Source organism: Meles meles, chromosome 2 (genome assembly GCF_922984935.1).
Source record: "Meles meles chromosome 2, mMelMel3.1 paternal haplotype, whole genome shotgun sequence".
In the NCBI taxonomy this organism is placed as follows: Eukaryota; Metazoa; Chordata; class Mammalia; order Carnivora; family Mustelidae; genus Meles; species Meles meles.
The window spans coordinates 72,532,392-72,557,568 of record NC_060067.1 but is presented as its reverse complement, the minus strand read 5'-3'; the positions used below and the strand labels follow the sequence as shown (position 1 = coordinate 72,557,568).

General features: G+C 43.2%; 1 protein-coding gene across 1 annotated transcript in view; it reads right to left on the bottom strand.

The window, feature by feature from the left end:
- The window catches only part of TBC1D9 (TBC1 domain family member 9), a 125,843-nt gene that overhangs the window by 53,012 nt on the left and 47,654 nt on the right, over nt 1-25,177 (bottom strand). Inside the window, exons 2-3 of the mRNA XM_045996808.1 lie at nt 20,200-20,310; nt 5,510-5,628 (exon numbers count right to left, since the gene is read on the bottom strand). Coding sequence (XP_045852764.1) covers nt 5,510-5,628; nt 20,200-20,310 — 230 coding nt within the window. The remainder of the gene's footprint in view (nt 1-5,509; nt 5,629-20,199; nt 20,311-25,177) is intronic.

Below are 25,177 nucleotides of genomic sequence, written 5' to 3'. Positions count from 1 at the left end.
CTAAGGAGACGTCTAGAAGAGAGGAATAGTATAGTCAATAGTGGGATGATATTACATTATTAAAATAACAACGAAAAATTATGTAACAATACCAGTCAAGGAGACAAAGACGTGATATAAAATTATAAGCACAGTAAGACTATTATGATAAAATGCACTCCAGAAATCGAGAAATAAATACACAAAATGTTATCTATGGGTTTGAGTTATGGTTGCCTCTGCAGTTAATTATTACATTTATAATTTATAAAAGTTAATTAAATCTCAAAACAAATACATTTGTTGGTTCCCTTCATGATTGGACAACTGGGAATGCTTAAAGCATTCATTTGCCCATGAATGACATTCTTTCACACATAATTGCATTAATAGCAATTCCGTCCTCATAATTGGTTTCAGGGGAATTAAATGTGACATTTTTGGTGTAATAAAAACAGTGAGAAGAACGGCTATTTGACATAATTGGTCTTTGTTTTATTTTCTGGTTTTTTGTCTGTTTGTTTTTGTTTTCCTCCTGGCTATTGTCACTTTTAAGTAATTTGTATCTATTATCCAAAGACTACCATCTGAGGCAGGACTAGCAAGACCTAACTGAGGATCTCAGAAGTGCCTCCTGCACAGGAAAGAGGTCTGACGATCATCCCCACCCCAGTCAGCTGCCCCCCTGCGACATGGTCAGATGAGGAACCTCACACTCTCTCTGTTTCCATTACTTCCCAGAAATTCAGACATGTGACTCAGAAATGAAATGAAGAAGTTAAAAAATCAGAAGGGTTTTATCAATAAAACAACTCTCGGGTATTCAAGAATATTTTTTTGTTTGGAAACTCCTGCCTCATCCCAGCTTCAAAGTGACCCTTTCCAGCTTCTTCCCTGCTCCCATCTTCACCCTCTTCACTACCTGTCTAGTTTTGGTAATCATGACCATGGAGTAGAAATGGAAATCAGCCATCCTGAAGCAGTGAAAAATATCCATCTTGAGGGGCAAAGGGTGGGGGAAAGGAAGAGGGTGATATGTTGTTACATGTGCTTTTGTGCTGTTCAACCCTCCCTAATTTTATGTGGTCCAGTTAAGATTCAGTTCACTCCCTCAAAAATAGCAGACCCTAAAAAGCAATGATATTCCACTCTTTTTTCTGATTATAAAACTATTACCTGAGGGGCACCTGGGTGGCTCGGTGGGTTAAAGCCTCTGCCTTCAGCTCGGGTCATGATCTCTGGGTCCTGGGATGGAGCCCCACATGGGGCTCTCTGCTCAGCGGGGAGCCTGCTTCCCTCTCACTCTCTGCCTGCCTCTCTGCTTACTTGTGATCTCTGTCATATAAATAAATAAACACTTTAAAACTACTACTTGTTCGTGTAAAAGTTTAGTGAAAGAGAAGAAATCAGGTAAAAATTAGCCATCCTGTATAATTTTAATGACAGATGAACTATCAGATCAGTTCCTAGAATACTTCCCTAATCCAGGTATAAAGAAAGGCCTTCTAACACTGACTAAAAATCTGGAAAGAATTTCTCATTTTGACTAAATAAAACATTCACATGTTCCATGGCAAAAACTATCATGAGCAAAGTCAAAAGGCAAATGACAAACTTAGGGAAAATATCTGTGGTATATATCACCAACAAAAGGCTAGTGGTCAGGGGCACCTGGGTGGCTCAGTGGTTAAAGCCTCTGCCTTCAGCTCAGGTCATGATCCCAGGGTCCTGGGATTGAGCCCCGCGTTGGGCTCTCTGCTTGGCGGGGAGCCTGCTTCCCCCTTTCTCTCTGCCTGCCTCTCTGCCTACTTGTGATCACCGTCTGTCAAATAAATAAATAAAATCTTAAAAAAAAAAAAAAGACTAGTGGCCGGGCACCTGGCTGGCTCAGTTGATTAAACTACTGCCTTCAGCTCAGGTCATGATCCCGGAGTCCCGGGATCGGGCTCCCAGTTCCGTGGGGAGTCTGCTTCTCCCTCTGACCTTCTCCCCTCTCTCACTCTCTCTTACTCTCTCTCAAATAAATAAAATCTTTGTTTAAAAAAGGCTAATGGCCTTTATATAAAAGAACTTAAAAATTAAGAAAAATAAGACCAAAATCCCATAGAAAAACAGGTGAAAGACATGAGCAGACAATCTGCAGAGATATAAAAATGGCCCATTAAGGATTCAAAAAGATGTTCAACTTCACTCATAAGTGAGATAAATGCAAATTAAAATAACACTAAAATATTTCCCCCCCATCAGACCCATCAGATTGGCAAAAACTCAAAAGCCTGATTATCTACTTTTTTGGTGAAGTTGTAGGAAAACAGGCATTCCCATATATGCCAGTGGGAATGTAAAATGGTACAATTCCTGTGTGTGTGTGTGTTGGGGGGGGGTGGAATTTGGCAATATTAAGCAAAATGACACATGCATTTACCCCTAAATCTGGCAATCCCACTGCTAACAGTTTATCTTTAACCCACTGAGCCACCGAGGCGCCCCGCTAGCAGTTTATCTTAAAGAGAGATCCCCACAAAACAAACACACACACAAATGTTTATGTATATACACATATCCATGCATATTATTATATGTGTGAATTATAATTCATGCATATACTATATGTTTGTGTGTGTATATATAATTATTTATAATTGCAAAATATTGGAAACTACTTAAATGTCCAAATGTAGAAGAGTGCTGAATTCTTTACAGTACATACACACATAATATTCACCTATATGGAAGAAATCAGGCACTCGGTGTAATGTGGGATCCTGGATTGGATCATGGGATAAAAAGATGTAAAGTAGAAAAACTGATAAAATCCAAATAAAGTCTGTAGTAAAAAATATTTATTTCTAGGGTGCCTGGGTGGCTTAGTGGTTTAAGCCTCTGCCTTCGGCTCAGGTCATGATCTCAGGGTCCTGGGATCGAGCCCCGCATCGGGCTCTCTGCTCAGCAGGGAGCCTGCTTCCTCCTCTCTCTCTGCCTGCCTCTCTGCCTACTTGTGATCTTTGTCTGTCAAATAAATAAATAAAATCTTTAAAAAAAAATTAAAAAAAATATTTTATTTCTAAAGATCTATTTTTTTTATTTGAGAGAGAGAGAGTACATGCACCATGAGAGGGTGAGCAAGGGGAGGAGCTGAGGGAGAGGGAGAGAATCTTAAGCAGACTCCACACTGAGAGCAGAGCCTGGTAAGCGGCTTGATCTCATAGTCTTGAGTTCGTGACCTGAGCAGAAACCAAGAGTCAGATGTTTAACTGACTGAGCTACCCAGGTGCCCCTGTAGTTAAACAATATTGCATTACTGTTCATTTCTTAGTTTCGATAAATACACTATGGTTACAGAAGATGCTAATATTAATGAGAACTAAGTGGTAGGGTCTACGAGAATTCTCAGTCCTATCTTTACAGTTCTCCTGTAAAACTAAAAATTAATATTTCTTTTTTTTTAAGATTTTATTTATTTATTTGACAGACAGAGATCACAAATAGGCAGAGAGGCAGGCAGAGAGAGGGGAAGGGAAGCAGGCTCCCTGCTGAACAGAGAGGTGCCTCAAAAATTAATATTTCAAAATAAAAACAAAACTATTAAAATGTTTTTGTAAAAAACAAGCAGCAGGGGTGCCTGGGTGGCTCAGTGGGTTAAAGCCTCTGCCTTTGGCTCAGGTCATGATCTCAGGGTCCTGGGATCATGCCCCTCATTGGGCTCTCTGCTCAGTGAGGAGTCTGCTTCCCCCCACCCCCCACCTGCCTCTCTGCTCATTTGTGATCTCCGTCTGTTGAATAAAGAAATAAATTTAAAAATCTTAAAAAAAATAAAAATAAAAAAATTAAAAACAAACAACATGTGGATACTCTGAGTTACTGGAGTGAAAAGAGAAAATGCAGAGGAGAATATATACATGAAGGCTTATGTGTAAGATTTAAAGAGAAATAGGAAAAATACATACATCTGCCTCTTTTTACAAAAAGAAACACAGGAAAGACAGACAGACCAGATAACAAGGAAGTTAGTTAACTACAAGGGGTTGGGGAGGACAAGGTAGAAAGAATGAAGGAGAGAGTAATTTAAACTTTCGGAAGTTTGGAAAATTTAAACTTTTGGAAGCATGCTAATATTTTCTACCTGCCAAAAATATTAAACTAACATAAATTAACAATGTTAGAAGAAACGACCTGAAACTAAAGCAAATGAAAACAGGGCTGATTCCAGGACTGGGACAGAGAAAGTACAAAATGAGTCTGGGACACAGGGTGCCTGGGTGACTCCGTTGGCTTAATGTCTGCCTTCTGCTCAGGTCATGATCCCAGGGTCCTGGGATCAAACCCTACATCAGGCTCTCCACTAAGCAGCGAGTCTGCTTCTCTTTCTGTGATTTCTCTCACTTTCATTCTCCCTCAAATAAATAAAATCTTAAAAAAAAAAATGAGTCTGGGATATCCTGCTATAGCCGAAGTAAACAAGTGTTCAAAAAAGTAACAAGGACATGACACGAGGATGAAGAAGGCACGCTGTAGGTTTGAGACAGTGCAAGTACCAAAATAATTAAGTCTAGGAGGGGAACGTAAACAACTGAAAACCAGAGGAACCCATGAGTCCATAACAAAAATAACTCGATGAATAAATGCCAAGAGAGCTCTTGCTTACAGCAGAATAAAAGGTGCCAAATGATAAATGTGAAAGAATGCTGGGGTTGGAAAACGACTGCTTTGTAAAAATGTCACAGCCGAGAATGGTTCAGACAAAAAAAATCATGAATGGACACTAACTCATGGGGAAATTATGATAAGGAGTAAGATATCTGTGTAGCCTTAAAGTGTTTCTCACAGAAAATTTCAAATTGTTTATTACTGGAAAAGGCAATTTTAGTAACTCTACAGTGGAGAACTCGGTAGGTAACACCTTGCTGGCTTTCTAGCCCCCGCAAGGGGAAATACCATGTCCCTCCAGAAATGCTCCTCTGACAAGGACATAAGCGTTCCACTTGGGCATGCATCATCGGAATCAGATCCTAGGAAACGTGTGACAAAACCCAAAATGGAAAATGTCCCGTTTAAAAAAACCAAACAAATGGAACTGCATACTTAAAAATATGAATGTCCTAAAAGACAAACAAAAGCTATGGAAACATTCGAGATTGAAGGACACAAGAGATGTAAACAAATTCAACAGCTTCCCAGACTGGATCTTGCACTGGACTGAAAGGGAAAAAATGGTAGACACGGATCAATTAACGAGACTGGGATATGTACCAAATATTAGAGTAGAATGTTAGTATTTGATTTATGGAAGGTGATGACTGCAGTGTTATTATTTGACAGAATATTCTTAGAAATACACACTGAAATATTTGGGGGGAAATTCCACTCAAATAGAAAGTAAATGAGCACTCAAATGATAACATAAATGGGGTAAAACGTTAAGACCAGGAGAGTATGCAGAAGGTCTACAAGGCTTTCTATTTTTACAACATTTCTGTAAGTCTGAAATTGTTTCCAACTAAAAGTTAAAACAAAACAAACAGCCCACTACCTGTATTTTCCCTCTCACAAATGTGGTGATGTCGTTCTCATTTTCAAAGATGGAGAGGGTCTGCAGCAGATTCTGCTCCAGCCATTCCCAGTGCTCGGTGATTTCTTTTCTGGAACCGCCTGTATGAATAATAAGATGATTTTAAAAAAATAATAAAATTTGGGGAATTTAAAAGATACTTAAAAAGGCTCACTTCATCAAGATGCACTAAAGGAGACCACTGTCCCAACAGCTCTGCGTTGAAATGCTTTGTCCCTTTCAGAGGAGACCCAGAAGACACATAAAGATATGGAAACCCACGAGTAAGCACTGCGTCAGAGTCAAGTGTGACCAGGTGGGTTCAGAAACGTTTCCGACACTGTCTCCAGTTAGAAGGTAGCAACGTTTCTCCCACTCATTCTCTGGATTGGGACTTGAGCACGACCTTCCACTCGTCTCCCTCCTAGAACCTCCACGCATATCACAGGTTAACCTAGGTCTCCCTAGGGGCCTAGGTTACAGTTGTTAAGTTGCAATAATCTGAGAGCTCTGGTGTGCCATTGCAGGTCTGAGGTAACCACCTCCTATAATGGGCAAAAATGATCCTCCCTCACTTCAATTATGAATGAGATGTGACGGGGACAATCGCTGGGGAACAGCGGCCTGGCTCTCGCGAGCACCGCTGCCTTGAAATGTAATGGGATGAGGTCATCCTCAGAGCCTCTGAGCAAGTCACTCCCTTTCGGTCAGTGCTAAGAAGCATTAAGTCACCTCCCCTGGCAGGCTCCACCCTCAAACAACCCCAGCCTTGTAGCCCATGTAATAGGCACCGCTCTCCGCTCGCCACTGCGGGGCATCCCACGGATGAACGGCGCCAGGATGTGCTTGGAAAGACACTGAGCTAAATTCCTTTCCCTTCCCCTTTTATTCTTGCTCTGGGATTGTTAACGATCTTGCAGAAAACCAGGTTGTATAAATCGTTCATAGACATATAGATAGAACGTAGGCACTGCTCATTCCAGAATTAAGGAACGATTCTCTGATTCCACTGATTCATCAACCTCCAGGCATCTCCTCAGATTTCCAAGCTTTCTTCTCCTTGATTTCTTAACAGTGTCTTTGCTACTCTTTGTTCTCTGTCACCAGTAATTTGAGGGAAGTCAGAGTCTCACTCTGACTTGGACAAAGAAGGGCGAGAGACACGAATGGGTTTACAATGATACTCAGAATCGCAGAACTAAAATCTCCTTGAGGTGAGGTTTCAGAACCACTGTTTAAGGAGAGGGAAAACCAAACCAGAGCCAAGTTCACTTTCTTTTTTTTTTTTTTTTTTTTAAAGATTTTATTTATTTATTTGACAGAGAGAGATCACAAGTAGGCAGAAAGGCAGGCAGAGAGAGTGAGAGGGAAGCAGGCTCACTGCCGAGCAGAGAGCCCGATGCGGGACTCGATCCCAGGACCCTGAGATCATGACCTGAGCCGAAGGCAGCGGCTTAAACCACTGAGCCACCCAGGCGCCCCCAAGTTCACTTTCTTTTAAGACTAAACACCAAAACTGCCTAAATGGAATACCGACCGATGGAGAGGACGAGAAGCCGATTTGTTAGTGGAGAGGCAGTCCTGCGAAAGCACGGAGAACAGACTGCAGCTCTCTGTGGGCTTCACCCATGGCCATCGTCAAACACACGTAAAGGCAACTGAAGACTGTACTACAATGTCACGGAGAGAGCTAGGACTCAGGACACGTGGGTCCCCTCCTGCTGTCATTAGCCAGCTGGATGACTTCAGACAGTTGTTTAATCTACAAAATGGAGATGAATGAAACACACACACACATACACCCCCCTTTCCATCTCAGAGCAATGCTATAGAAATCCCAAGGAATAATGTCCACAGAGATACTCTGGAAAATAGAAAGTATTTTTCAGATGCAAAGAACAATGACCGTTTGGAATATTTAGGGGAATGAGTCATTCTGGAGTTTACCAGAGTGCTTTCAAACATTTTAGAGTTTAAATTTTTCAGTAGTCATCGAAAAAAATTCTTTTTAAAGATTTCATTTATTTGGGAGAGAACAAGCAAGCAAGCATGGGCAAGGGAGGGGCAGAGGGAGAGGGAGAAGCAGACTTCTAGCTGAGCAGGGGGTCCAACACAGAGCTCGATCCCAGGACCCTGAGATCAGTGTGACCTGAGCCCAAGGCAGATGTCTAACCGACTGAGCCACCCAGGTGCCCCGGCTGCTAGAAAAATTTCTAAAATATACTGTTTGCCCTTCACTGTCTGAAAAGAGGTTGCTACCGTCCTCGGCTGCCAGGAGCCCTCCAACCCGGCCACCTGTGCTCGCTGGCACTGGCGGGTGTGGGCACCTGAGGACAGAGGCACTCCTGGAAACCCATGGGACTGCTGAGCTTCTGCAGACCTGTCGGGCACAATTCCCAGCGTCTGTCTGATCTTGCTGCTTCTTCTGCCCCTGCCTGACTGCAGATGTGCCTTCCAGAGGCTGGTTTTCACGTGCTATCTCACCATGCTCTGCCCTTGACCAGGTAGTCACTCCAGGTACTTGACTTTAGAGCCCCTGTTACACTGGCTCTGGAATCCAACCTCCACTCAACCTCACTAATCCTCAATCATCCTCGATAGAAAAGTCCACCAGCTACAAGACCTAGAACAGAACAGGTGTGCCTTCAGCTTTGCACAGGCTTCAAAGTGTTCTTTCTGCACATTTTCACGTAAGAACACCCACCCATGCACACACACAGGGTAAAAATGGTGTATGCATGCATATATTCATTCAACAAATACCTGCTCATACTTCCAATTGTCGGAGATAGAATACAAAGACATTATGGCTAATTCCCATCCTTTTTTTTAAAATATATTTTTAAAGGTTTTATTTATTCCTTTTATAGATAGAGAGAGGGAGCAGGGGAGGGGGCAGGGGAGAGGCAGAGGGAGAAGAAGAGGGGGAGAAGTGCTCTCCACTGAGCGTGGAGCCCGACACACAGGACTCCATCCCACAATCCCAAGATCGTGACCTAAGACAAAACCAACTGGATGCCTAATTGCTTAACCAATTCCGCCACTCAGGTGCCCCTCCCATCTTTAAGTAAGCCAGCCAAGTACCATGGTACTAAAGTTCAGATTTACTACAAACATTGTTTCTCCACCTACTGCCTTCTCTGCTACCCTAAGATCTGCTCTGACCCACCCCACTGCACTGTCCATCATTTCCGTGATCCCCACCTTCTACCACCTAACACCATTTGCACCATTGGCTTTTCTCCCTACTTCTTGTTGCCCAGGATGTACATCCCCACCTTTCTATCCTCGATTACTGCCACTGCCCCCCATAGCTGCTGCTAGTGAGGTTTCCATTCTGCTCTCCATCTCCTGTTGCTTCTCCCATACTTGTGAGTGTCGCAGGAAAAGGCTAGGTTTCTAGAGTTATCCTGCGCCACTCACTGCTCCCACCTAGGAAATGAGCTGCCACGGCATATCTCCACATCTTTCAGCATGCTCGGTGCCTTGGGCCTGCTTCTGTCCTACCGAACAGGTTTTGGCGGCTTCTTCTGGCTCTATCTACATCTAAGATTTCAAAGTTCCCGAAGACTGAGATCTAGATATGGAAGGACTTTGTGTACCATGATATGAAACCTTTATCACCATATGACGAGAGAAAAGACACAAACGCCATCAGCCAATGGTAGTTTCAGGAATTAACTATGGATACTTATCTATACCCAAAAGATACTTTCTAGGGCAAGTAATGAAATATTCCTTTTAAGTTTACTGCTTCCTATAGAACAGCACCACATTCTCTGAACACTTCCCTAAATGCCCCAGGTTCTGGGGACTAGAAGTATGATCAGTATCGACAAAGCAGAGCTGGAGTCCGCGACCCAGCAGGTGAGACAAATTCTGAAGATGCCACCCTTTAAAAAGTATTTCTGGAATCAGGCGTCCATTTCTGCCCACTTCTCACTCCAGACCAGAGCCCACATTACGTCTCAGAGATCACAGAACAAACGTCCTGTTAACTGAGACCCACTGTCCCTCTGCTGGACCGCTCTTCAGGAATGAGTGAAACTCCGCAGGAAAGAGGTTGGCATCCTACAGGTTCCTTATAATAGCTCTTTCCTTTCTCAAGACACTTAATGCAAGGGCTGCCTATTTAGGATCTTGGAAGTTTTCTTTGGTTACTTTTTAAGGTGAGGTAACACATAGAGCTCTTGTGCTGTGAATAGGGACTGGTCTGTTCACCCAGCAGTTCGAACAGAAGGTGTTAGAAGCTCAGAACAAGAAAGGAAGGGCCTGGCTGCCCATTTTCTGGAAATGCTTCATTTATAGAGATACAGCAGGACAAACAAGCTGACCTGACTGTGTGATCAGTGGGAACTACAAAGAAAGCTGGTGTTGGGCATGAGAACCCCTCAGAAAATCCAAGTTAATCCAGGCTACAGCATCCTGCTGTGGTAAAAACTAGATCAACACCTGATGGGCTTAAGGTTACTTAGAAATTAATTTTGGGAAAATGGGAATCTTTATCTCTCGGACTGGTGGTTTTTGTTTCATTTGTTTGTTTGTTTGTTTGTTTAATAATGTAGTCTTTTTTTTAAAGATTTTATTTACTTATTTGACAGACAAGTAGACAGAGAGGCAGGCAGAGACAGAGGAGGAAGCAGGCTCCCCGCTGAGCAGAGAGCCGGATGCCGGGCTCCATCCCAGGACCCTGGGATCATGACCTGAGCTGAAGGCAGAGGCTTTAATCCACTGAGCCACCCAGGCTCCCCTCGTTTGTTTGGTTTTGAAGAACACTAGCCACAGGCCCTGTTGCATATATCTGAGCAAAATCGGAACATGATTTAAGATGACAAAAAAATAAAATCATCCTAGTGTCTCATCTAACTTTAAATGTATCTTCAAGTACATAAAGACTACTTGAAATAAAAAGGAAGAAGCATTAAGATGGACCCACGATTTGATTCTCCCATATCTGGCCTTTGAGGATTAAGAACAAAGGCTTACAGCCCTACTGATACATAATCAGCAGATATTTCTTTGTGATGCATGGTCACCTAGCTTCAAAACCTATACTGAAGGATGAATAGCTACCATTTACACCCACGTGGATGGGACTGGAGGGGATTCTGCGAAGTGAAATAAGTCAAGCAAAGACAACTATCATATGGTTTCACTCCTATGTGGAACATGAGGAATAGTGCAGAGGATCACAGGGGAAGGGAGGGAAAACAATGGGAGGAAATCAGAAGGAAAAGAAACCATGAAAGACCTTTGACTCTGGGAAACAAGCTGAGTGAGGGCTACAGAAGGGAGGTGGGTGGGGGGATGGGGTAACTGGGGGATGGGTATTAAGGAGGGCACGTGACATAACGAGCACTGGGTGTTGTATGCAACTGATGAATTACTGAACATTGCATCTGAAACTAATGATGTACTATATGTTGGCCAACTGAATTTTTTAAGAAAAGGATGTTTGTTGGAAAAACAAAAGAAAATCCCCCAAAAAACAAAACCTACTTAAGTGCAATAAGTAGGACTGGAGGTTAGATAATCTGGAATAAGAAGAAGCCTGGTTATCATGGAGACAATATCACACCATAGATCAGAACACAGGCTTTGATGTCAAAAAAAAGTTGAGCTGGTTTCAAAAGTGCACACCCTGACTTTGTGATCGTAGGTAAAGTACTTAATTTCATTGTGCGGCAAATACCTCATCTGTAATACGTAGGTAACAGCACTTGCCACATTGGTTTGTGCGGGGATTAAAGAAGATAGTACACACACGTGAAGTCCCGAGCACAGGTCTAGAACATACAAACCACTAAATAAACAGTTGTTTTTGCTATCACCATCGTGAGTAATAGACAAAGATCTCATCTTGACATGTGATGCAGTCTACGGCCATACTACCCTGAACGCGCCCGATCTCGTCTGATCTCGGAAGCTAAGCAGGGTCGGGCCTGGTTAGTACTTGGATGGGGGGGGGTGTGTGTGACATGTGATGCAGGAGGTATTTCTAACTTGATGTCAGGGCGCTAAAACATTAGCTGTTTAACCCTTGCCTGACTAACATGCATTCAGCAGAAATCTCTCTGGCTAGGGCATCATTATGTTTGGCATCATTATGTTTGGACTGCAAAGTGTACATATTACTAGAGTAAGGCATTCATAGAACAACTCCTTGTGTAACTACTGTCAGCTTCTTACATAACTCTGCTTAAATCTCTCATGGGTCATAACAATTGCTCCTAGCTTTACAACCACATTTTTTTTTAAAACATTTTATTTATTTATTTGTCAGAGAGAGAACACAAGCAGAGGGAGCAGCCAAGGGAGAGGGAGAAGCAGACTCCCCGCTGAGCAGAGAGCCCGATCTGGGACTCAGATCCCAGGACCCTGGGATCATGACCTGAGCCAAAGGCAGATGCTTCACCAACTGAGCCGCTCAACCAAGGTACCCAGGCACCCCGCTTTATAACCACTTTGAGAAAAGAGAAGGCCAGGTAACTCATCCAGCCTCGACTGAAGGATTCTTACAGTCCTAGATGTTGTTGATGTCCTTATTTTATGTATTTCACTTAAGCACCCAGGTCCTTTCCCACTCTGAGTGGGAGAAAGTAAATGGCTATCTTTCTGGAAGGCAATCGAGCTAGAGGCACTGAAAGTTTACAGATATGTATACTTTTTGACTCAGCATATCTGTTTCTATATACTTATCCTCAAGTGATAATTAAAGCAATGTGAAAAGTTTTTTTTCCAGAGGATACTGATTAAGGTTGTTCAAAATGCAATTAACATAAGGGGGGAAAGACTCCTATTTTCGATAATAGTGTATCAGATAAATTATGTTATACACACAATAAGATATTATCTACTTATTAAAACTGACATTACAGAAATAGGTTTTATTAACATGGAAAGTCTATACATATATATACACACATATATGCATATGTCTGTGTGTATGTATGTAAATACACACACACATGTTTATATAAAGTCTAAAAGGTGACTTGGAGGGGCCCCTGGGTTCTTCAGTCAGTTAAGCATCCAACTCTTGGTTTTGGCTTAGGTCGTGATCTCAGGGTCTTAAGATCAAGCCCCACCTGGGGAACTCAGCGAGGAGTTCTGCTAAGATTTCTTTCTCCCTCTGTCTCTCTGCCACCCTCCACACTCATGTGCTCCTTCTTTCTCTAAAATAAACAAATCTTTAAAAAATATAAAAATAGGGTACTTGGGTGTCTCAGTCAGTTAATTGGCTGCCTTCAGCTCAGGTCATGATCCCAGGGTCCTGGAATCAAGCCCTACATTGGGCTCCTTGCTCAGCAGAGAGCCTGCTTCTCCTTCTCCCTCTGCCTACTGCTCTGCCTACTTGTGCTCTCTCTCTCTGTCAAATAAATAAAATTTTTAAAAAACATATATATAGAGGTGCCTGGGTGGCTCAGTAGGTTAAAGCCTCTGCCTTCAGCTCAGGTCATGATCTCAGGGTCCTGAGATCGAGCCCTGCATCAGGTTCTCTGCTCAGCGGGGAGCCTGCTCCCCCCCCCCCCCGCCTGCCTCTCTGCCTACTTATGATTTGTCTGTCAAATAAATAAATAAAATCTTAAATATAGAGATATATATATACACACACACGTGTGTGTGTGTGTGTGTGTGTGTGTGTGTGTATAAGTAATAAATAAAAGGTGATTTGGAGTATGGTATTATTGTTTTTAAATTTATTCTTTTTTCTTATCTACATTTTCTATTTTTTTTTTGCAATGACCATGTATTACTTTACCGAAAAAAAGAACAAGTTCTTTTTTTTTTTTTTTAGAAGGTTTATTTATTCTAGAGAGAAAGCAAGTGACCACAAGCGGGAGGGGCAGAGGGAGAAGAAAAGAGAATTCCAAGCAGACTCCCTGCTGAGCATAGAGCCTGACATGGGACTCGACCCCACCACCCTGAGACCACGACCTGAGCCCAAATCAGGTGCACCACAAGTTCTTCTTTTTAAGCTGCTGTGTTTCCAAAGATACAAGAACAGGTCTTGTAGATATCCAGAACAAGGAAGGATTATAAAATGCCAGCTTCCGCATTACACGCATTTCATGTGGATGGCAACTAAATTACTCCACATCTTCTCTCTCCCTTGTAGAGAAGTGGCAGAAGCAGAACCAGCTAGCAATCTTTAATGAAACTCTGGGTCTTCCCAGCTGCTGACTAAAAGAAGGCTTAATCATGAAAGCCAGTATGGCGCTGCTCAGAAAGTACTGGGTTAGGAAGGGGGAGACCTAAGAGTTAGGTTTCCCCTCTGCACTAACTAGCTACAACTCGCATTGTGAACTTGAATGATTCACCTTGTCTTTGCATCCCAGTAAAATAAAACTGTGAGGCAAGATGGCGGCTAACAGGGGCACCTGGGTGGCTCAGTGGATTAAGCCTCTGCCTTCGGCTCGGGTCATGATCTCAGGGTCCCGGGATCGAGCCCCGCATCAGGCTCTCTGCTCAGTGGGGAGCCTGTTTCTCCCTCTCTCTCTGCCTGCCTCTCTGCCTACTTGTGACCTCCCTCTCTGTCAAATAAATAAATAAAATATTTTTTAAAAAAATGGCGGCTAACATAGCTTGTGGGTCTGAAAATGAATGACCATCTAGGCCCAGATGAAATTCTGGGATGGTAAAGAAAAGAGAAACTAAACCAACAGGCAGACAAACCACGGCACCTCGCCGGGCTGTGTCCTCAGTGAAGTGCCCATCAAACACACATTCCCCTATCAGTCCTGCTGGAAAGTCACATGTATCTAGAGGGAATGGTCATCAGCTTCTTCTTTCTGTCTGTTTGTCCCTCTTCTCGGTGGTCCCAGAGCTGCTCTGTAGACAACGTCCTTGGCGTTACCAGCATTTTATCTGTATTGTCACTGAAGCTGTATAACCCTTCTTACTGTTGGAACCTTCTAGTTCTTCTACTGGGAGAGCCAAACGGGCTGCCTTCTGTTGAAATCCACTGAAGGCCAAGGAGAGCAGAAGACTGGGCTCTCTCCTGCCTCTGGGGCACCAAGTCCAAAACAGCAGGTGGTAAGGGATGACCTGCCTCTGTTTAGCTCCCTAATGAGAGGCTCGGATGCAAAATAGTCAGTGAACTGACTCGTAGGGGAGAACGGGAGATGTCTGAACGAATAAATGAGCTCAGCAAAGCTGGCAGACAAATTCCTACGGTACTGCTTCCTTTATGTTCTTAGAGACAGCAAAAGGTATAATTCACTGCATAAAGCACTGAGCAAAATGCAATTCAGCAGGCTTGAACTGACGGCATAAAGGGATATCAACCAAAGAGAAAGATAGTCCGGACGCCTGGATGGCTCAGTCGGTTCAGCATCCACCTTCAGCTCAGGTCATGATCCCAGGGTCCTGGGATTGAGGTCCTCACTGGGCTCCCTGCTCAGCGGGAAGCCTGCTTCTCCCTTTGCCTGCTGTTCCCCCTACTTGTGCTCACACATACTCTCTCTCTTCCTCTCTCAGACAAATAAATAAATAAACTCTAAAAAAAATTAAAAAAAAAAAAAAAGGCGGGGCGCCTGGGTGGCTCAGTGGGTTAAAGCCTCTGCCTTTCGCTCAGGTCATGATCCTAGGGTCCTGGGATCGAGCCCCGCATTGGGTTCTCTGCTTGGCAGGGAGCCTGCTTCCTCCTCTCTCTCTCTCTCTATGCCTGCCTCTCTCCCTACTTGTGATCTCTGTCAAATAAATAAATAAATAAATAAAATAAAAATAAAAATAAAAGGCAAGGAAAATCATGGCTTCGTTTTGGGTAGTAGTGAAAAGAAACAGTCATTACTTGGGAATGTTTTTGGTTCCCTTTCCCAATGAAAGGACTCAATGCCAAGGAGAAGTTTAAAAAAAAAAAAAAAAATCAAACCAATCTGGATACAGCCATTAGATTAGAAGCAGCATATGAAAACAACGTTAATAATGTTTCACCAAATAACTCTTGCTTTTTTTTCCCAGTCTTCTTTCTGCATGGATCACATGATTGCCAAGGGCTGGGTGACTGACCACTATATTGGGAGGAAGTAAGACTCGATGAAGAAGACCCCTTCTGCCTGGCTCTTTGTGGCTCAAGGCTAAGCCAAGTCAAACAACGAGGATTCACCACTGCTCTTCTACAGAAAGTGGTCTACGTGCAGACACTGCTGGAAAGTGCTCCGTTGAATCCAGCTGACCGGGTGCGGATTCATAGCATCATGCACACCAGTATTTTGCAATCCTGTAACTTCCACAAGGCAGTGAGTTAGACTCACCCGGTTTTCTGCTGACAATTCTCTACGGCAAAGATTCATGAAAGTCAAGCAAATTAGAAAGCTCTTGACACACTGCCACCAAATACCAACTTTGTAGTTTACAAAAAAAAAAAAATTAAAATTACAAACGGAAAGGTCAGCATATCAGAGAAATCTGAAAGCTGGCAGCTTCCGCTCTTAAAATCCTCCCCTGAAAGGGAGCCAGCAATTTAGGTTTTAAATGGAAATCGATAAGAAGGACTAATGGGTGAATGGGACTTTCGCGCTGGTTGTCACTTCCGTGGAGTCTTCCACAAGGAAATTTTGGAGGTTACTCTATGGGTAATCAATATATACAAAAGCTAAAACTGTTCTGGGCTTATTATAATGAGCTCATGCCATTGTGACAGGCATTATTTACTGGGAAAATGAAAGTACACCTCTTTCTGGTATAAATTATGCCATCAGCATGTCCTGCCTCGTGTTTTTTAGCCTTGGCTTGGCAAATAATTCAAGAATAATTCAGCTTTGTAACTCTGGGCTCTTTCCCACACTAGTGTTCACAGGAGCATCTGCATCAGAGAATGGCAATGCCCCAGAAACTAACTGAGGAGTAGTGATGTCAGGTCACAGGGAAAGAAAGAAAGGTTAGGGCCGAGGGAGGAGGAATAGAAGTCACAGTGACACCCAGGAGCACCTGGGTGGCTCGGTGGGTTAAAGCCTCCGCCTTTGGCTCAGGTCATGGTCTCAAGGTCCTGGGATCGAGCTCAGGCTCTCTGCTCAGGGAGCCTGCTTCCCCCTCTCTCTCTGCCTGCCCCTCTGCCTACTTGTGATCTCTGTCAAATAAATAAATAAAATCTTTAAAAAAAAAAAAAAAAGAAGAAGAAGAAGAAAAAGAAGAAGAAGTCACAGTGACACACCAGCAGCTCCCCTCAGTGCAAACGCACGCCGACTGGCAAGGTCACACTCCTAGAATTGCTATAAGGAGAGAGAAGAGAGCTTTAAGGAGCTCTAGGCTCCAAAGATCTCAAAACCCTCTGGACACAAGTAGCAGACAGGCTGGAAGGTGAGACAGAATGTGTCAGAGTGTCTAGTCATACCCATGTTAAGTCAAGTGGTTAAGGGGCTCTGCCTGATTTCTAATTCCCTTTCTTTTTACTTCTTCACTTGCTGGCTACAATGTCTATTTTTACACATTCTAGAATGTTCACAGACTAAGTGTGACCCTTTCCCCACCAACCACCCCAGGGTACTTCTCCCTCTAAGGTAGCTATTGAGTCCTTCTCCTGTGAATGGCCATGGAGTGCTGGCTTAGAGGAGCCTGGGTGGCTCGGTAAGCCTGTCTTCTTCAGAGTTCCAGCTTTCCTCTTCCTTTAACCTTGATCTCCTTTGTCTTGCTCCAATCCCCACCCTTCACGCCTAGGTGGTTTTCTCCATGCTCTGCACCCTGATGCATTCCTTCATTCGTCAGATTGCAAAAATGACTGATACATATATTCCATCATTTCTTATGGGGCTGTTTGCATCTTAACCAGAATAACTTGAAAGGGATACAACACTACAATGTCAGAATTTCAGGTACCATTAAATCCTTGGGGGCGCACTCCTAAGGCACCAGGACCTTCTGGCAGCTGGAAATCACACCCAGATAACCTCTCCTACCTACGTGAAAGGCCAGCTGAGATTCTTGCATTTAGCTGGGCACCCTGGGATCAGCTGGCACTGCATGGTACTGGTTCACACTGGGCTGTAATTGAATATTTACTTATGTTCTCAAGAGCAGAGACCGGATCTAATTATCGTTATATCTTTAGATCCTAGCACAGCGCTTCCCACCGAGCAGAGATCAATTTAAAGACCGAGCAAAGTCAACTGAAAGAGCTCCCAATGGCCAAAGCTGGAAAGATTTGAGCAACAAAATAAAGTAGCATTTGACTCCTCCATAGTATAAAATCAATATGCATGATTCCATAGTGATAAAAAGATTTGAATAAATTAAAAATCCTCACTCCTTAAGGGTGGGCTGTGCCATAGTGACTTCCGGAGAGTAACAGCATGGAAAGGGGAAGAAAATAGTTACATACAGTGGAGGAACCCAAAAAATACTACTTCAGCTTGTGATTGAGGAAAACCTCGTTAGACATAAATTAACAATATGTACCCTTGCTTGACACAATTTGATAAAAATAGCACTTTATCTCTGTGATCTCCTTCAAGAAAAATCTTCGCCTAATCATGAGAAAAACATCAAATTCCAAGAGAGGGACACTCTACAATATACCTGACTAGTAACTTCCTCAAACCTGGCAGGGTCATCCAAGACAAGGAAAGCCTGAGAAACTTCCACGGCCAAGAAGAGCCTAAAGAGACATGACAACTAAATATAATATTGTATCCTGGATAGGATCTTGGAACAGAAAAAGGACATTAGGTGAAATTTAAATAAACTATGCTTTTGTTTAATAATAGTATATCAAGGGGAGCCTGGGTGGCTCAGTCAGTTAAGCGTCTGCCTTCAGTTCAGGTCATGATCCCAGAGTCCTGGGATCTACTCCCATATCAGGTTCCTTACTCAGCAGGGAGCCTGCTTCTCCCTCTCCCTCTGCCTGCTGTTACCCCTGCTTGTGTTCCCTCTCTCTCTGTCAAATAAATGAAATATTTTTTTAAAAAAAGTAATAGTGTATTAATATGGGTTCATTAACTAAAACATATTAAGATGTTAATAATAAGGGAAACTGTATGTGGAGGGTAGATGGGAGGTCTCTGGACTATCTGCCTAACTTTTCTATAAATCTAAGACTGTTCTAAAAAATAAAGTCTATTAATAATAATAATAATAAAAATCAAGTGGACGTGAAAAAATGTAAAAAATTAAGTGCTTGGTGCCCTTGCTTTTTCTATGGTTATATACAAAGCTAAATAACTAAAAACAAATAACTAAAAAAATCTTGGCCACTTTGAATTAAAAATCCTTGTGAGAGATTCAATAATGAATGGAAGGGCTGCTGACCACCATTTTATTTTATTTTATTTTTTTTAATTTATTTATTTGACAGACAGAGATCACAAGTAGGTAGAGAGGGGGGCTCAATCCCAGGACCCTGAGATTATGACCCAAGCTGAAGGCAGAGGCTTTAACCCACTGAGCCACCCAGGTGCCCCTGACCACCATTTTAAACACAGGACATTATTATAGATTATGATCAGAGAAAAAAAAAGATCCCTACTCAAGTAGGAAGTACTGTGCTTGGATATGTAAGTATTACTGAAGACACCCAAATAGTCCCCATGTTCCTCTTCATTTCCCAACTGCCCATGGAGTTAAGTTGGGGTCATGTGACTGGTTCTCGTCAACATAGTATGAGTGGTATGTGACACGTCTGGGTCTAGGGAGTTAAATGTGGGTGTGCCTCCCCCAATGTTTAGAGCAGCAATGTCCACAATAGCTAAACTATGGAAAGAACTTAGATGTCCATCAACACATGAATGGATAAAGCAAATGTGGTATATAGATACAGTGGAATACTATGCAGCCATCAAAAGATGAAATCTTGCCATTTGCAACAACATGGATTGAACTAGAGGGCATTATGCTGAGCGAAATAAGTCAATCAGAGAAAGACAAATTATCATATGATCTGATATGAGGAATTTGAGGCAGGGTGGGGACTCATGGGGGAAAAAGGGAGGGAAAAATGAAAGAAGATGGAACCCGGGAGGGAGACAAGGCATAAGAGACTCTTAATCTCAGTAAACAAACTGAGGGCTGCTGGAGGGAGTTGGGAGGAGGGTTAGGGTAGCAGGGTGATGGACATTGGACAGGGTATGTGCTATGGTGAGTGCTATCAATTGTTTAAGACTGATGATTCATGGGTGCCTGGGTGGCTCAGCTGGTTAAGCGACTGCCTTCAGCTCAGGTCATGATCTTGGAGTCCCAGGATCCAGTCCTGCATCAGGTTCCCTGCTCAGCAGGGATTCTGCTTCTCCCTCTGACCTTCTCCCCTCTTAGGCTCTCTCTCTCACTCTCTCTCTCTCAAGTAAATAAATAAAATCTTTAAGGAAAAAAAAAAAGACTGATGATTCATAGACCTGTACCCCTGAAATAATACATTATATGTTAATAATTTTTTTTTAAATTAGAACATTCTGGGAAAAAAACATGGGTGTGTCTCTATCTCCTACTTCTCCTAAGTTGTCCTCCCATAGAGGCTTTGTCTCATGATAGATAGAGAAGACCACAGGACCCAAAGGAGACTCTGCCAGAAAAAAAACTTCACCATGTTAAGCCATTAAGATTTGGAGTTCACCTGCTGAAGTGGCTATGTTTAATTATCCTAAAATACTAAGCAACTGTATTCCCAAACAAAGATTCCTTCCCTTCTGGCAGAAAGTTGTTAATCATACGGTTTCTCCATATTTCTGAATATGGCTACTTACCACAGGCGATGGTCCAATAGACCAACGAGTCTGGAGTCTGGTACAGGATTCGGTAAGGAGCCACCCGGGCACTGGAGTCCAGCACGACATCAAGGGTACCCACGAGAAGGCCTGAGGGCGGAGAAGGGAGGAGAATGCTTAAGGGTTTCCCCATGCTTCCCCCACATTCCCAGAAGCAGTATCAACACACCCTTTCTGTTGGATCTCCCAACGGTCTTCCCCTACAACCCTTCTCGACGGCCCCTCTCCTGTTGCACTCCACCCTGATAAAGTCTTCATCTTCAACAGGCTGATGTTGGCTCTACATTTCTTGTTCCAAGAACCTCCAAAAGAAACTGCCTAAGTTGGAAGGCAGTCTGTTGGTGTCAAAACTAATGGGAGGCTGGCAAAGCTGGGAGCCCAGTCCCTGGCAGATGCTAGTATTTACAAATGCCTACTGAAAATAAAAATAGGGAGGGTATTAAGCACTTATGTGTTGGTGTCTCTGCTTTATCTACATTAAGCCCAATATGCATTATTTCCTCCCCCTTTCACCAAAGAAATAAATCCTTCTTTTGAGTAACTTGCCAAGGCTGGGAAGCAGTCATGTCTATCTGAGTCAGTGTGCCAGGCTGGCCTACATATTATTTTAAACTGTCCCACTTTTCTTTGTATTGAAAAAGTATAGGTCAGCTCAGCAAACATCAAGTGAGTACCTACTATGTGCAAGGCAAACCCCGTGGGCACAAAACACAGTAAGACAGGTCCTTAAGGTATTTATAATCTAGTAGGGGAGTGATCTAACACTTGTTTAGGAGTGAACAAGGGCTGCGAAACAAGCATTTTCGCATCTCCGTGGCAGAGTCCTTTGGCATTTATCACAGCCATCATTAAAACCAGAGACGGCTGCGGATGACTACCCTCTGCAAGGATGCAGAAATTAGGTTGAGGGTCAGGAAAGGCTTTGGGGTAGCATATGGTGGCATTCCGCAGGTCAGGAACCTCACTGATGTGTCCAGACCCTGAGGGAAAGAAACTCGCCACGTCATCCAAGTCCAGGAAGCCTGAACCGTGAGCAAATAAATTTACCTACTTGTTTGTGAGAAATGCAATAGTCAGTACATCAGTGCTCACTTAAGGAGAGGCAGTGTCTTCTGTTTCCAGGAGTGCAAATCTATCTTATAACCACCATTCCTCCCAGTGCCCCCCACCCCCGAAAGTGTGCCTCTTTATCTACCCAAAACTGGGATTAGGCACCAAAGGTTTTCTCTGCTATTCTAAAATAAAACAGACACACCCACAAATTCTACAAACTCAAATAAACTAGATCCCTTACTTGGCAGGATGAATTCAAAAGATTCCCATAAAGTAAATGCCCATAATTATTCCAAAGTCAGACAGAAATCGGCACAGAGCGGGATGTGGACTCAGAAGAACCAATTAGGAACTCTGGCTAGTTTTCATCTCAGAGCAAGACATCTTATTTTCAATGCCTTGGTTTTCTCAAGGATAAAATACAGACAATATCACAGTTACAAGATTGTTCTTGTAATAAGACTGAATATAATAGGATTTAAGGGCAAGAGACTGAGTGGAAAAAGGGGTTAAGAAACCTGTCTGGAACTTGCCAAGACACTCCTTTATTTAATTTGACTTCTACTTAGATGGCATGTTTATTAAAAATGGCTTTGGGATACTGCTGATAGTGCTTGAGGCTGAGAGGGGAGGCTAACTGTCCCCAGGCTCCCTTGCTCGGCTCCTGCTGAAAATAAGCCGCATACTGGGAAGTATAGAGCCCAGCGCCTGGCTCACAGCAGGATTTTCATGAAGCTCTACCAAATCTGAACCGTAAGTTCTTCTGAAACTGTCACCACGAGTATCTCTTGAAGTGTTGTTATCTTGTAACAATATCTTGCGGGTTGTGTCCCACCATATCACCATATCGAATACCTTGATGTGTGCGATACCAGTGAAATTCACTTCCTTCTGCCCTGGCAGCATGGGGTCATGGAAAGAACTAGATTGCTGAGCTCAGGCGAGCTCAGTTCTGGCTCTGACTCTGTCGTAACCAGTTCTGTGGTGTGGACACGCCACTTCACTTCTTGTTGCTTTGACTGGCTCAGCTGTAAAGGGATCGTCATAGCACTCGCCTTCCTGAACCAGCGTTATTCATCAAGAAGCCCTACAGAAGGTTTAACCACGGGCAAGTCCCACAGTTGTCCTTGGTCTTTGTCCAAGGACAGGAACCCATGTGGGTTTACTCCAAACCACAGTGACCACAGCCGATCTGAACACACCAGGAAAAACAAACTTTCACTGAAGTGGAAATTAATTCATTTGTTAGATCTGGCCTGTACGAAATACAGTATGGCCTGTAGTCTTCCGAGGGGTAAATTTCCACACAATGCCACACATGTATGCATTTTTGTTTTCTCTACGGTGGCGTGGATTTACTGCAAAGACCCCTACTTACTTTTCAGTTATCTGCAGATAGAAGAGTACATTAACAGGAAAAGCAGAAAAGAGCGCCGGCTAAGCTGCATTCCCTCTGACGTTAACTAGAAATACAAGTATACATTCGTAACTGAGTGTTTGTAATACTTCACTGTTCTTGAATCAGAAGAAGACACGAAATCCCCACAATACTAGAAAGGTAACTTACGTTGGTTCTAAGAACACATACTTCATTCCGGGCTTAGGGAATTCAGTCAAGGATCAGCCCACATGGTTCAATGAGCCTCTAGAAGAGCGTCATCACAGATAAAGCTTCTTTCGAGGGCAACCACAGCTCACTGGGCAGAGCAGCCAACAGAAGCGGTCCCAGTTCTGGAATTCTTCATGCCACCACCCCACTCTCACACCCAGCCTCCCTGAGCCTCAGTTTCCCCACGCTTCATGTCTCCCTAGATTTCTATACTCTGTAAGACACAGTAGGGAGAGACTCTGGAAAGGTTCAACCTGATCCACTCATCTTAACCACCACAGAGGTCCGCAACTGAAAACCATCTCCAATACTCATTATCCTACGTAACAAAATCTCCAGGGTCACCCAGGGACAAAGAAAACTGAGCTGTTTAAAGAAGACCCCCAGAGTGAGGGGCTTCTGATGGGACACCAGCTCATCAACACTGAGTGTGAATTTACAACTGGCACCACCAGTTTCCACTAAGATTTAGATGAAAACGAACAGTTTTTCATACCAACCAGAGGGTCCATGCTGAAAATATTTTAAACCACAGACAGTATGATATTATAACACTTGCGTGAGGAGAACGCACAATTAGAAAACTGTTGTGAAAATTCTTTGAAAACTTAAGGTATTAGATTTTCAGACAGAAAGTAGTACTCTGAATCGAGGTACACAGTTGGCCTGCCGAATCAGTTCGTATGGTTTTCTTCCACATTAACCCAGATGTGCCCTTTCCCTCTGTAACACTGACCAGAATTTTCCCTCTATTCGGAATGTCGTGCTTATCGGTCAATTCTCACTTCCTACCGCCTGAAATGACAAACTCCATTTATTTAATAACTCGCCTTCTATCCCTCCTCCCCTCCAAGTTCTGCTTCTGCAGGTACCTACTGAATTTATTTAAAATTGCTTGTACATCTTGCCTCCTTCCACAGGACCTCTTAGGGTGGACGGTGACTCTGACTCCTGGGTCCTGGACTTTGCTTGGAGCACACGCAGTAAGCCCTGAACACACGTTTGATCCATGAATGAGTTTGCTAGTTTTCGAAAACCTGCAGAAGTCATCACTCGGCTGCCCAAGCGCTATGGATACAAAGACCCACGACTCTGGGAGAGGGGAAATATTCCTCCCATAGCCCCTGTCCATACAGAATCCTGGAAGATGGGACATCTGAGCCAGAGAATCCAATCCCCCCCCCACACCACCCCCCAAAAAACCAACCCAGCAATCAAGATTTTCTTAGAAGTTTTATTACTCATTCCTCTGAAATGGTTGTCAAAATACTGAACCTTTTATCATTTCCCACACGAAGCGCTGTTTTAGCAGCTGCTCTAGTCAGCTATTTCTGGTGTTAAACAATCTTTGATTGCCTGGGATAACTGAGTCAAATTATGGCTCTCAAAATAACTCTTCCCCACATCTACCTACCGTATTAGTTCGGGGGCATCTTGTAACATAAAAATGCTGTTTTCAAGGAGACTCAGAAAACACTACAAAATTGGTACATTTAGGTTTCCCATCTGCCTGCGGGCACTGGAGGGTGTGTAATACACACGGAGGCCTCGCTTGCTCTGCTCCCGCATCAGGAGTGTGCTGGACATGTAGGAGCGTGCCCGTGACAGTGATCGACCATCTCCTGACGATCTTGAAATAACTCAATGTCAAAGTGGACGAGATACGAAAGCTCATTCGGCCTTCCTCTACCCCCTCAGCCATGCAACCAGTCAGAGGTCTACAATGAAAATGGCAGCAGAAAGGTCAAGGGCACAGGCAATCATAGCCCCTCCGCAGAGAGTGCCAGGGACCCCTAAGCACTATTGTTCAACAACGTATCTCAAAACCACAGAAGAGTATATGAAATTACAAATACATGCACCACTACTCTTTTAACATCTGGCCTTATATGTTTTTTTTGTTTTGTTTTTAAATAAAGAAAATGTAACACACATAGCAAAGGTCCCTTTAATGCCTCCACGATCCTATTTCCCTCTCTCCATTCACCACTGTCAGGCTGTTTCGTATTCTCCCCATCCAGGTCCTCATACTTTTATTGCCCGATGTGTATGTACGTGAATGCACACTTGACACTGCTGTGCACTTTAAAATTTACAGCAATGAGAAGAGTAGATATTGTCTGGCAACCTGTTTTCCTTTTTACCCAATAAAATGATTATAAAATTTACCCAGGTTAGACTTGTAAATTTGATTCACTCGTTTTAAATGATGTATAATATCCACGGTATAAATGTAAGTTACTCTTTTTCCTAATAAAGGACACTTGGGTTTACCTCCAATTTTTTCCCTGTAAT